General features: G+C 37.0%; 1 protein-coding gene across 6 annotated transcripts in view; it reads right to left on the reverse strand.

Annotated features, from left to right (window-relative positions):
• Positions 1 to 13692, reverse strand: part of MARK3 (microtubule affinity regulating kinase 3) — a 65444-nt gene that overhangs the window by 22418 nt on the left and 29334 nt on the right. For all 6 annotated transcript variants that reach the window (XM_064512036.1, XM_064512032.1, XM_064512034.1 and 3 more), the window contains 8 exons: positions 12579 to 12649; positions 6905 to 6961; positions 5820 to 6056; positions 5546 to 5665; positions 3937 to 4036; positions 3569 to 3681; positions 2601 to 2754; positions 681 to 898 (listed from right to left, as the gene is read on the reverse strand). In XM_064512036.1, coding sequence (XP_064368106.1) covers positions 681 to 898; positions 2601 to 2754; positions 3569 to 3681; positions 3937 to 4036; positions 5546 to 5665; positions 5820 to 6056; positions 6905 to 6961; positions 12579 to 12649 — 1070 coding nt within the window. The remainder of the gene's footprint in view (positions 1 to 680; positions 899 to 2600; positions 2755 to 3568; positions 3682 to 3936; positions 4037 to 5545; positions 5666 to 5819; positions 6057 to 6904; positions 6962 to 12578; positions 12650 to 13692) is intronic.

Here is a 13692-nt window from a genome sequence, read left to right on the forward strand (position 1 = left end):
GCTTAACCCTGTAAATTTACTGGTTATAGAGCTCAAAGTTTTTTTGTTTTGTGTGTGCGCGTGTGGGAAAGCCCACAACAACAAAAGCCAGGCACTGTGCTTTTAAGCACAGGTTGAAATAGACCCTTGAACAGTTTTTAGAACTGCATCTGTTTGATAATCACAATGTACATAATAATGATTTGCAATAGCCTGTTTGACTTTTACAACTATGTTAAACAACATTCAGAACAAAGATGAGGTTTCTCCTTAAACATATGCAACTACAAGACAGGATAATACAAAAAGAGATTTCATTCTTTTGTACAAAAGGCCTCAGAAGAGCAGTTGGCATATCAAAGATAACATATAATACAAGCTAAGTTTCAGGAGGCGGCCTTTGAGTTGAATTTCATTCTTTGATTTTTAATGCATTTTTACACCCCAATGATGTCTGTTCACTAACAGCCACTACTGCTGTTATAATACCTACTAATACCTATTAACTACATCATGAATTATAGCAGACAGTTTGAGTGGCTGACTAAAAACAGGAGGAAAAAATGGTAACAGTACAAGATACCTACTCTTGATGAACGAAAGGAAAAGTAAAACCAAAACCACTGATAATCCACAGGTTTAGCATCCCCCCCCGCCCCCACAATGTTTCATGGTTTTAATAAAAAAGCATTTCTACTTACACTAGGAACAGCTGAACTTTTCTTACGTTCAGGAATATCAGCCTTATTTGGATTGCTGGCATTTCCAAGCATTGGGCTAGCTGGTGCAATTCCTCTTCCTGCAACAGCACTACTGCTAGATTTTCTTGACTGAATTCCTTCTTCTTTGAGGTCACTGTCTGTAGTACTAGTCTGGCTTCTTTTGGGATACGCCACTACTGAGGGGATAGATGGTCCAGCTTAAAAAACAAAAAAAACAGAAAAAAGATTTTTCTTCCTAAAAGTCCTGTTGCTACATTTGCCTATAATGGAAATGTATTCACACATATGAGAGTCAAAATAGCGAACACTAGAGATTCAGAGCTGCAAAAAGTGATTCTTTATATCTAGCAAAATATGCTTATTTCAGAGGTCAGCAAAAATACTGTGAAAAGCAAAAACTCCCCAAATGTTTGCTTCTTCATGTTTGCCCCCCTTTAAAGGGAGGGAGGAAAAAAAAAAAAAAGCAAACAATTTGAAACTCAAGTCAACTCTTTTAAGGCTTCTGTTTGTATCATGATCCAAAGATAAATAACTCTTCTGTCTACCTTGCTAAGGATAGGAGGACTATACCAATGAAGACAATTATTTGAATTTGTTAGATGACACTGCTCAATTTCAATGAAAATATTATGAATTTAACAGAATCTTTTGCTGTTTGAATACCCGCACTGGTTTGGCTTGGCATGAAAAGCCTGAAGTCAGTCATCTTAAAAAACAGCTAACAAGGAACTGACTTTCAGATCAGGGAATCCTTCATAAGCATGAAGCTGGCACAGACTGTTTAAGCCAATTTCTGATAAAAATGAGCTCTTAAGAGACACCCCTGGAGAGGCAAACCCTGGACTGCTAGCAGCACTAATGGCCTGCAGATCACATTCTCACTTAGAACATCCCAGAAATGGCTTCAGTTTGTGCCACAAACCTCCCCAGGTATGCCAGGAACAAGTGGGAGGAAGAGTAAACTGTTCTGGCATACCTGAGGGTCAGGCAGCAGTTTTGATAGCCCATGATACTTTCATTTGCATTAATAGGTTCCCAGATACTACAAAAAAAAAAAAAAAAAAACTTATGTGCATGTTATGACTTTGTTTCTATGTGTTGCAGTTAAACTTCTCCAGAAGAGGAAAGTTACTATTTTCAACAATATCAGTTACTAATTTCAATAAGAAATAATCAAAAGTTATATATATGAGAAAGCACCACAAAGCACAATAACCATCATCCTGGGAGACTTCCAGAGGAAAGCAACCTCTGAATGCAGTATGGTTATTTACAAGTAGACCTAATGGAGACTCCTTTTGTGAGGTAGGGTCTAGGGAGGAAGATTTTTAAGGTATTTAGAAAGCTCTAAGCAACCGTCTTGCATACTCATTAAGCAAAAAGAGTTCTAAGCTTGTCTGAGTCACTGGTCCTTAGAAATTTAATTTTTGCAGGACAATCAAATGACAATACTCTCAGCAAACAAGAAACAAGAAATATTGGCAAATTGACATTTCTTCAAGTTTTAGACACAAGCTGACCTACTAGTGTCAAAAGAAAACAAAAGCTGAACAGACATACCAGGAGCATGGGGGAGGAGTGCTGTGCTTTTCATGAAAAAGGGGGTTGCAAGATTCTGTTCAATTTGTGTAACAAGATTTTCCTAGAACTGTCAGAAATGCAAGGAAAGAAACGAGGCAGACCAAGTGAATTAAGTTGGTGTATTCAGCATTCTTCTAAAAGGTATTTTTAAAGGTTTCTTAGGAAAGCTGATTTTAAAACAAGTCAGTTATTCAGCAAATTATTTAATCAACATGCATGAGCTACACTGTCCTCCTCCTCCTTACCTTGAGAGACAGAGAAACAGAACACAGCTGGCAGTCACCATATGCTGCAACACTGAAAATGAGAATTGCTCACCGTGATCACTGTACCGCCGTTGTTTCTGGCTAGAAGATATGCTTCTCTGAACTTTGTGATGAGGAGATTGTCCAGTGCTATTATTAAGATCACTACTTGGCCTAACTTTGGCAAGTGAAAGATTGCTGCTGGAGCTTGAATCACTTGCATCCAACTACAATATAAATGAGAATATTAAAACAAGGAGTTCAAGCAAAACAAACTAAACATCCATCACATTAAGGGAGCAGTAACTGGGAGGCAGAGGGAAAAAAATCACTCTAGTATGTAGAAAGTTTTGTGACAACAAGGCCTGGAGGCCCAGGCATCAGTGCCTCACATCATCAGGCATGACTTTTCTTAGATTCTTGTGCAATTGGTCTTAGGGGAAGTTGAAAGGTATCTGCGGCTCCTCAAAGGAAGATCAAATAAGGAAAATCCATCTCTTTTCTTTCAATTCTCCAAATTCTCTAAGATTTTAATAGGAAGAGAGGATACATTCTGAGAAGTCACCACAGCACACCAGCAGAGGAACCAAGAGTAGCTTACTGATGCCAAGCGCTCTCAGCTTGTAAAAATAATAGAGAAAAAGTGAACATTTTTAGGTTGATTGGTCCTACACTTAAGTTCTTTTAAAATATTTACTGCTGGCATATCCACCCTCAAGCTGCTAGACTAGATAGGATAGTAAATGGCACACAAAATCCTTATAATGAAAAGCTGCTGGCCAAGCAGGACAATTCTTGGGACCCTAAAGACAATTGTTTACTGATGATAACTTAGACCAGGGTGAGGACAGACACATCAGCCTTTGGACATGTGGACGGTTCAGTTGGCACTGCTGATAAAAATAACCTGATTTTATGTGTACTGGACATGTATGCAGAAACTGAATTCCTATGCTTATTGCATTAATTTTTGCTTCTAAATTTGCTGAAGGACAGTTTTTGATTGTTTTGTTTCTTTACATTTGTAAGGGTGATACTTACCTCCGATGATTTCCTTCCTAGCAGTAAGTATGTAGCTGTGATTTCATCATACTTCATTTTACTAAGGGATTCTTGAATTTCTTCTTGAGAATATCCCATTCCTACCATAATATCTACAAATGAACAAACACTCTGTAAGTAATTGAAATACTCAGATGTTTAAGCTGGTTGAGCGTAAAATTCAAAAGCTAGAACTGAACATAGAAAGAATGAAGAAAAAGTTAAGCGTGAGAACATAAGCCTAATGCAACACCAACATTAAAAGACTAGTTACACTTTCCAAATGATAAACATTCACAGCCAGTACGGACTGGGGAAAAAACATACATAATGCAAACAGTATCATGTTCTGAAAAATACTGGTTTACCTATTCTTTTCTGGTCCGAGATGTCTAATTCTGGTTCAACAAAAGGTTTAAGTTCATCCTCTTCATGCCCTGCATTGATCCACCTGTCCTTCATGATTTGCTGTAAAGAAAGGTTTCTTGTTAGTAGAAAATACTTATTAGCAAAGAAGAGAAGCTACTGAAAGAATGACTTCCCCATCTATCAAACACTAATGCCTTTTTTCATTTTTCTTTTCTGGAACAGTCCCCAGCACCAACTTAATTTTGTTTTGCTCCAGTGAGGAAGACTGTATGTGTCAAGGCAGATTACTCCCTAATCAGCTATGTTCTGGCACACAGCTGGAAAGTGAAAGCCCTTAACAAAGACCAAGAGCAACATGACAACTCTGACATGTCTAGTACAGAGATACTAGGTCCCGAGTAGACTATGGAAGCCTTCCCTGTACAGTACTGCCTTCAGCTACAAGAATCATGAAAGGTTCTCGCTATCAAGGAAGTAAACGTAATGCATCAAACACTACCAAAGCATATAAAAGGGACAACAAAGACAGTGGATTAAACTGTATGAACGATAATAATAAAAAATGAGTTTCCAACTCTTCTCTAATATCACTTCACAAGTCTTTCTGAAGTATTTAAGGATACAGTTTCACAAAGAGCTTTAGCTGATCTGTAACTCTACTGTTCCTGAAAAGGGTGGCCCTGACTCATGTCACAAGTTGGCTGCAGCAAATCTTTTTGGCAAGACAAATTTTCAGTCAGATAAGGGTCCTGACTAACTCCCCATTCAGCTGCATGGTCATAAACTGATGCTAAAGTTGCCCTGGGGCATGTAGCTTGGGGAGGATGGCATCATCCCTTCCAGCAGGGACACAGTCTCATACAACTTTAAGTTGACTGTGAAATGGTATGCATGAGAGGGGGCTACTTGGTCGTACTTCCTAACCCAGAAAGAAATTTAGGTAATTTTTCTTTGATTACATTGAATATCTTGCTGTGGAAAAACAGAGTACACTTAGAGCTCAAACTGCTGCAAGTAATAACAGCATGCCCCACATGGCCCGATTTCTAAATATCATACTCCATAACCACTGAATATTGTTAGTTGTCTGATATAAGTGACTGTACATACTGTACACCATCACCAAATCTCTCTTTCTACTTAGTGTAGCCAATACATTTTTAGTGCAAGTTGTTGGAGGACTAGTAAGTAGAGTGTTAGCGGCAGGTAGGAATGAATTATTTTTGATCTCCTCCATGACAGTACAAAATGCAAGCAAAAGGCAACCACACCATAACCTAGTAATCACTATTTTGGATCACACTTCTTAAGTCCTGGTGGATCGTCCATCAGTGCAGGAACCCACTTGCTAACCACCAGGAAAGAGTTGTAAGAAGTATGCAGGGTAGTAAGAAAATCTCACATTCATTTTGGAAGCAACTGCGGAGTTTGGTGTCCTGTCATCCCAGCAAACAAACCTTAAAAAAAGTCGTACCCTTTATTCAATCCCCCCAGAACTCACTCCAAACAGACTATTCAGGAACAGCATGAGAATAAGTCATTAACCAGTTCAAAATGTTTGCAAAATACAATATCTAGCTCCTTCAGGTTGCATATTTGTTCTATTACCTCTAGAGTGCCTCTTTTTGTTGGGTTTAGCACCAGGAAACGTTTGAGGAGGTTTTCACAGTCTGTGGACATGTAGAAAGGAATCCTGTATTTTCCCCTTAATACTCTCTCTCTAAGTTCCTAGGTTAAAAAAAAAAAAAAAAGAAAAGAAAAGAAAAGAAAAGAAAAAAAGAAAAGAAAAAGAAAAGACCGTAAGTTGTATGCAGCAAATAGCTTGACTAAACCATTAGCTAAACATGCCCTCTGAAGGACAAGGTGTTCTACACAAACTCACCTTTAAGTTCTGTCCATCAAAAGGAAGAGATCCACTCACAAGGGTATAAAGAATAACACCTAAACTCCAAACATCTACTTCAGGTCCATCATATTTCTTTCCTTGAAAGAGCTCTGGAGCAGCATATGGTGGGCTGCCACAAAAGGTGTCCAGTTTATTTCCAACTGTAAATTCATTGCTAAAACCAAAGTCTGCTATTTTAATGTTCATATCTGCATCTAGCAATAGATTTTCAGCCTGGAGGAGAGAAAGAATGCTTTGTAGAATCAACTTAAAATACTTGCTTCAAAAAACTGTTGCCCGTTTTTATTCATTCTTAAAAGGCAGAAAGTTAAAATGTCTATTAACATTTCCTTCCTTGCAAGGTCTTTAATTATATTTTAGTTTATCACTCATATATCCTCTTATTTTAAAGTCTCTGTACAATGGCTTAGATTACAGCAGCTGTTATGTTAACTGAAAACTGCGTCTTAGCATCTGTTAGCGCAGGATGCATCCTGCACTACTGTGACTTTATTAGATCTATTAAGATGAAAAAAGAACGCTTACAGTATCCATACTTTTCCATGGTATCCCTGCAGAAGTTTAGTAATACACAGAGCCTTTAAATTCTTTTCAGGTTGTTCTCTTTTTTGTAAATCACAAAGCTAGGATACGTACCACCCACATGCTATGTAGCAACGCTATTAATACAAAAGGCACATTTTAAAGAAGGGATATACCAATTCACACCCAGCTTCAAATTTGTCATGCTTCGGTTTCATCATCACAGATAACGTGTCACACCACTACCAAACTACAATTTTTTTTAAAAAGTCCTCTCAGTTAACACTGATCTGAGTCAGAGCTGAATCTGGCCAGAAGGTGAGAGGCCATCTTCCACCAGCCATTAGATTTCTGCACTGAGAGGTCTTATGAATGCTTTTCCTTTTACTTCTGTATCTTCACCACTCCTCAAAACTTGCTGTAACACAAACAATAAGAAAACGCAACACACACCACATAATACAGCCATAATAAGATTCACAGCTGGAGGTACAGAAACTGACACACTTGCTTCTTCCTAAGCAGTTTTTTCTACTCACCTTGAGATCTCTATGAACAATATGCTTTTGATGGCAATACTGCACTGCAGATACTATCTGGATAAAAAACAAGTCCAATTATATAAGTGACATCTCAAAGAAACAGACTTTTAATCAGTAAGTTCCAAATTTATTACTAGAATTGACATGTACTTATGCATGCAGAGCTATATAACCAACAGCTACAGTGACCAGCATATCTGGGGTAAAGCTGCTAAATACATAGCTACTTAGGTGTTTGTTATTCAATCTATCTGGTTTCTACTACACTTGAAAGAGGATTTTGTTTTTTCCTGTGTGACTAATTATAGACCAGGGGAAGCAATGACTTTCAGAAAGGTTATTGAAGAATTTCCATTCCAGTACTGTAGGCAGCTATAAAAGCCTTCCCTCTAGCCTGAAGCTTTCCAATCTCTATCCAAAGGTGATTTTTCATGCCACAGCATGGGAAGAGAAGTGTAAGAAAATGGCTCAACTACTGGAGAAACTATTCAAAAACAGCTTGTTTTTCAAAACTTCAATCATACAGTGAGAAACAACTGTGCATCTGGCAGAGGTCTACTGTTCACTGCACACACTTGTATTTTGTACGCTGTACAAATGTCGTAAGCTTAAAGGAAAGTCTGCCTCTCAAATGTAATAGAATACTTTCTTCCATCATAATTTCCAAATATCAGGAGTTTTCCCTGCTTTCTATAGCAAACTATACAAGTTATTTACACAGACCTCCTAGTATATTGCTTTACAAATACAGAGTCATAAGCGTAACTGCCAAACCTTACCTGTGTAAAGGATAAAGTCATGCTGTATTTGACAGACTTAGTGAATATGTAACATTTCATTGTAACACATACATGGTCAGAATTGAGGCAGTGGATATTATGACTTCTTAAAATAAGTGAAATTGCATATAAAAATATTTTACTAGAATAAGTTGGCTTAAATAAATGCATTTGCAATTTTTGTCCCACAATTTAACAAGATTTCAAATACGGAAAGATGAGACATCGTCACTGTTACACGAAATAACTCATGATCAGACTGACCATCCTGAACAAGGATCTTCCTCTACAGGAGGAAAGCAGTGGTTCTCTTTTTCAGTATTTAGAATAGGTGCAAGTAAGGTTCTTGGTAGGTCAAGGAACTCACCTACTTGTCATTTTGCATTTGAAACTCCAGCAATCCATGTTGTTTCAATTGTTGTGCCCCTGTATTACTGAATTGCGCATACATGTGCAAAATCCAACCTTAGAAACTAAGTATGCTATGAAATGTTGTTTCAACTCCCTACATTTTTATTCTGCCTTCACTTTGTACTGGCTCCCTCCTCTTCACTCTTTCAGACTGAGGGGGTTTTTTTGTTTTGTTTTTTTAAACAGCTGCTGATGCTGTCATAGTCTCCTTCCATGCCATCCCTTGTACCATCCTTTAGGTTTTCCTTCCATTCCTCCCTGCTTCCATTACTTTAGCACCAGTCACAAGTTCACTTTCCCAGGTGCTTCCAAGGCTGCCAGCATGCCAAACACCTCTGCCTTCCTGAGTAAAGCATGAGACACAGCACTGTTCTGTTTGTTTCTGCACTGCTTCTGCTCTCAGATAGTCAAAGTCTACTGGATTATCAATGAGCAGTTTTCTTCAGAGATGTAAACCAGTCTGCATTGCAACAGGATAGCGCAGAGACTGCAGAAGTGAGGTATCAACTTTAAATGGAAGGGAAACAACACAGTATGTGTAAGAAAGATTTACAACTGAAGAATAACAATCGAAATGGAGTAAGACATAGTACAATGCATGCTTCACTGGGCTGAGTCCCTTGTCTTCTGCCTTCCATCATTTTTTCCATTGACAGTCCCCTTAACCCCCAAACTACTTGGAGGCGACAAAATTGCTGATGCATGGCAGGTGGGGAGAATAAGGGAAGAAACAGAAGAGGCTCATTTTTCTAGAAGCAAAGATAGACGAGCAATAGAATAGATTTCTTAAGAGGGATTTCAAAATCTGCATAATTTTAGGTTTTTAAGAACAAGTTAGAGATAATCTTTATGAAGAATGGTTTGGCTATCTGATAAATAAAAGTGACAAGAGGATGAATGACCTCTCAAAGGAGTTTCTTCCACACTGTTATGAGTATTTTATTTCTTAACTGGTATATACAACAGTATGATATACTCTGTGTTTTTTAATTTTCAAGATCTATCCTAACATCTGCTAGTACTAGAAAAATCTATAAACTGCTTCTCCAGCTTCTTAGGGAAGAAGTGGGAAGACTAAAGGAGGCCAGTTCTAATTGGTTGTGGTAAAGGAAAGGAGGAAAGTAATACATAATAATTTCCAATTTTAGTTTTTGGAAGAATTCCTCTCACCCTCTGAGATTTGATTTCCTAATTTTGCATTAATTCTTATCTAGATGGGCAGATTTTTCTGTTGAATAGGGATTGTTAGATTGAACCAGAACTGCTCAGAAGGCTATAGCAGGGAAAGAACTAAGTGATATTAAGAATGCAGAACATTCTGGGTTAAAATTTCTCATACATGACTACACAAAAGGACCTTGAAATGGAAAACTGCAGAGAATAGCTGTATTTTTAATGTTTGTACCCTTTCATGTGTTCCTTTTCAAGCATGACTGGAATAACTTGATCATTGTCTTTTCTAAATTTTTTCCCTGATAAAAATCCTAAGTATGTATAACAAAATGGACTTTCTTTTTTAAAAAAGCAAGGAGGGAGACTTATCAATTTCTGTTCTTTGCCCTCTAGAGAGAGAAAAGCTGAAATGCCTCCTCAGATAAAACAGAAGTGTCTGATGCAGAAATCACATCTACCAAAAGAAGAAACAGGATCTGAAAATAAGAGATAAAACAACCTATTGTAAGAACTAAGCTCAATATCATGGCACAACTGTTTCACCAGTTTAAAGAGGGTCACCATCTGTTAAGCCAGTTAGTGAATTAGAAAAAAAAATGCCTATTATGCCATAAGTCTCTTTCTAACACAAGAACAGCTGCACTGGATCGGATAAAAGGTCTACACAGAGCATTCTCTCTCCAACAATGGCCAAAAGCTACATGAAGTTATTCTGGGACTACAGTAAGGTAAAATGAATAGTCTTATGACCTGTAAACCCAGTAAGGTCTACTTTCCTTTGATGCTGTCCCACAGTCTCAGTCCCAGTTTCCGAAAAACTGCCAAATTCTGATCAAAGTTTTTTGATATCTCTCCTGCGTGCATGCTCTCTTCTCTAATAAAGCTTAAGCTCACATGCTATAGTTTCTTTCACTGGGGCATTAGTATGGTGTTCTCATTTTTCCCAGGCACTCATCCTCATGAAGCTTTCATGAGCCTTGTATCAAGATCCTCTAAAATCAGTTGAAGTTGGTAACTATTAAGTCGGCTATTCAGGGACAAGAGAGTAGCTGCCTACTCCAGGCTTCTGAAAGGAAAAAAAGCTTTAAAAACTTTTATACTTTCAGAAAAAGAAATACATATTTCTGTATGCTTCAGTGGATTCAAGTGATGCCATCTAGATATCTTTACAGACAGTCTTTAATCTACTGAAATACATAAATCAAGCATGGAATCTGCAGTACATATGATCAACCCTTCATGGGTGAAATACCAGCTTAGCAGATAACTTTACCTTTTAAATTTTTTTCCTTCACATTTATTAAAAAAAAAAAACAAAAAAAAAAAAAGAGAGAGAGAGAGAGAAGCTACATATGTTCTGTATTAACCACATTAGCCTGTAAAACTAAGTGCTAAGTATGCTTGTAAAACATGACGGGCCTGTTTGCACAAGTTTTCATGTAAAAGGGAGTCAAATAGCTGGACAAAACACCCAAACCTGACAATTGTTGAACAAGTGAGATTTCAATGGAATTACTGCAAGATCTATTTCCATACAATTCCTGATAAAAGACAGTGAGTACAAAGAGTGGAGAACCATACTAGTACTAATTTTCAATAGTCACATATGACTAAGAACAGGAAATCCTATAAATCATGTTATTCTGAAGTTCTTCAAGTGACATTACACATGCAAGGTAACAACCTAGAATTTAAGAGAGACAATTGAGATGGAAATGTCTGTTCCAAAACCCAACAGAACTGATCATGTCTAATCTAACATACAGAACAGAAGCACAAACAAGAAATCCTTAATCACAAGGGAAAGTTCTCTACTTGCAGGGACATAAAAGGGAGGGAAGCAGTTTTAAAAAGTACGTAAGATTTTTACTAAATAGGAAGACAAATTTTCCTTACTATCAAGATGTACATTACTCAAGTAATCGTCTATCACATCATCCGGGGATATGAAGTTGGCAGTTGCTTTTTTGGATTGTGTGGTGGTGTTTGGTGTTTTTATTTATTGCAAAAGACTAAAGAGGATAAAGTCAAGATTTACAGAGAGGAGAGGTCTGCATACAAATGCTGTTGTTTCCTTCTTGCATTGGGTTAAATACCTTTCCATTTTTCTCTTTTCTTTCACTGCTACTCTTGAGCTTATTGCCTATATTGTTTTAGTATGGCTGTTATGATACAAGACATACGGAGCAAAACAGTTGTTATATAATTTCTTAGTTCCCAAATTCTTGCTTTTGATCACACTATCCTAAAGTCAGATCAGGAAAGTATAAAAACTTTCTTTATATAGTTTTTTGTGAAAAAGATTACTTGATTTTTTGGGATGTTTTATTCATAACTTCAAATTAATTCTACTTTTGTATGACTATGCTTAAAAAGTGAAGTTATCAGAGCCTGCCCTCCCATACCCTGCATCAGTGAAACTGAGTGTCATGTCATTGCCACAGTTTACCAGTTTAAAACCCCCATATAAAATTTGGCACATTATTCTTGCCCCTATTCATTATTTTGAAGTGTCATTAAACAGGAGCATAATTTTGATATTTATTACTTTTCACAATATTAACTAGATGACCCAACTGACCAAAGAGATCGAAATGTAAACACTCATGAAATTCTGCACAAAAGCAGAAAACAAAGTGGAATACATCAGACGAGACATTCAGATCTGCAAATGAAATGCTAGAAGCCACAAGAGCAGAGACGTTTGGATTTTAACTAGTTATAGAAAATTATGTTCAGTACTGCTTTATTGCAGACTGGAAATGCTTTTTACAGATCAATGAAATTCCCACACATCTTTGCAAAGCTAGTTTATCCATCAAAGAAAACTGTAAATTAACAGGCGTGGAAATTATTTTTGCATGACTTTTTAGAACAGCTGTTAAATTGCATTTTTTTCCCACATAAAGGACTGGATGTATGCTACGCAGGCCACCTTCCGTTTGAAGCTAACCTAGTTTGTAGCTGTTTGTTACATTTGAACAACCTCTGAAAGGTTACAGACCAGCTGGGCTAAGGACATATGAAATCCACACAGAGGAAATGAATCTTGGAATGCAGTGCACATCCAAATGAAGCAGTTGCTGTGTTTTGGCACTCTTGAGCACACCGGTACAAGGCACAAAGAAAACCAGCACCTAAGAATGAACTACTAACCCCTTCAAAGCACTACTTAAACACGAGATTTTTCTGAGCGCTACAATAAATGTACATGTTGAACATTGCTAAAAATCAAACAAAGGATAGCAGTTTTACTAATTTTTGTAATAAAATGGAAAAAAGCTGATGTATAGAAGTGTTATACATACCTGTCTAAATTTAGCTCTAGCTTCCTTTTCCTTCATTCTTCCATGTGCAACCAGATAGTCAAACACCTCCCCTACAATTAAATAATGAGGTACATTAATGCCAATTTCAGAGTCTAGAGTTTCCTTTCTAGCAGTTACCCACAACAATTTCACCAGAATGATTTTACTTAAACTGAAGTTTATAATTACAATTGTAAAGACAAAACAAGATACAACTGCAGTGAAGGCCAATAGCAATTTACTTTACCATAGTTTCCTATATAAGAAAACATTAAGAATTAATGAAAGACTGAATACAAAAACATTTGTTTTCAGTTATTTATGGTAGAAACCAAGCAGCACACTTCTGTTTTGTTAACTAAGATGACCTGTACCCCTTCACAAACTTTCGAGAAGGAGTATCTTTTGTACCACAAAAATGAGCCTCGTATGAAAACATCTAATGATATCTGTAACTACTGTTGTACCAGTATTATAAATTTTTCTATGTGCGTGTATGGAAGTGTTCTAACGAAGGCAGAAATCTTAGTTTTATCCTAGGCTTAAAACAGGTAGCCAGAATAAAGTCCACGCTAACAAACACAGTAGGACACACTGAGGTAATCCATCATACCACCATCAGACCTGCAAGATACATGGAGAAGCACTCCTGAACAAGCCCAATGTTGCATGGCTGTGGACATCTAAAGGAGATATCAAAGCACTGATAGACATCTGTATTTTTTAATCAATCCAATCATTTGGTAGCACATCAATATAGACTATAACATTCAACCTTCAGGTTTATCCAGCTGGCCCATAAAACATTGACCTGTTTGTGAGAGCATGGAGGTTTTCCTTACTAAAAATCAGCAGCTAGACTAATAAGAAAATCCTTGCAAACACAGATTAATATGCAATTTTTAAAACTCTTCACCAATATGCAAAATTCACAAAACATTTAGAAGTCGATCAAATACCTAAATATTCTCTACTGAGCAAAGTACCTCCTTTTTGCATATAGGCACCTCACCAGGGAAGAACTGAGTAACTTCACCTTTTTTTTTTTTTTGCACAAGAAGCAACTCAACTAAAAATTTGTATAAAAGTAAATAAAATTTTATAGGAGGAAAAA

Source organism: Dromaius novaehollandiae, chromosome 5 (genome assembly GCF_036370855.1).
Source record: "Dromaius novaehollandiae isolate bDroNov1 chromosome 5, bDroNov1.hap1, whole genome shotgun sequence".
Taxonomy (NCBI): Eukaryota; Metazoa; Chordata; class Aves; order Casuariiformes; family Dromaiidae; genus Dromaius; species Dromaius novaehollandiae.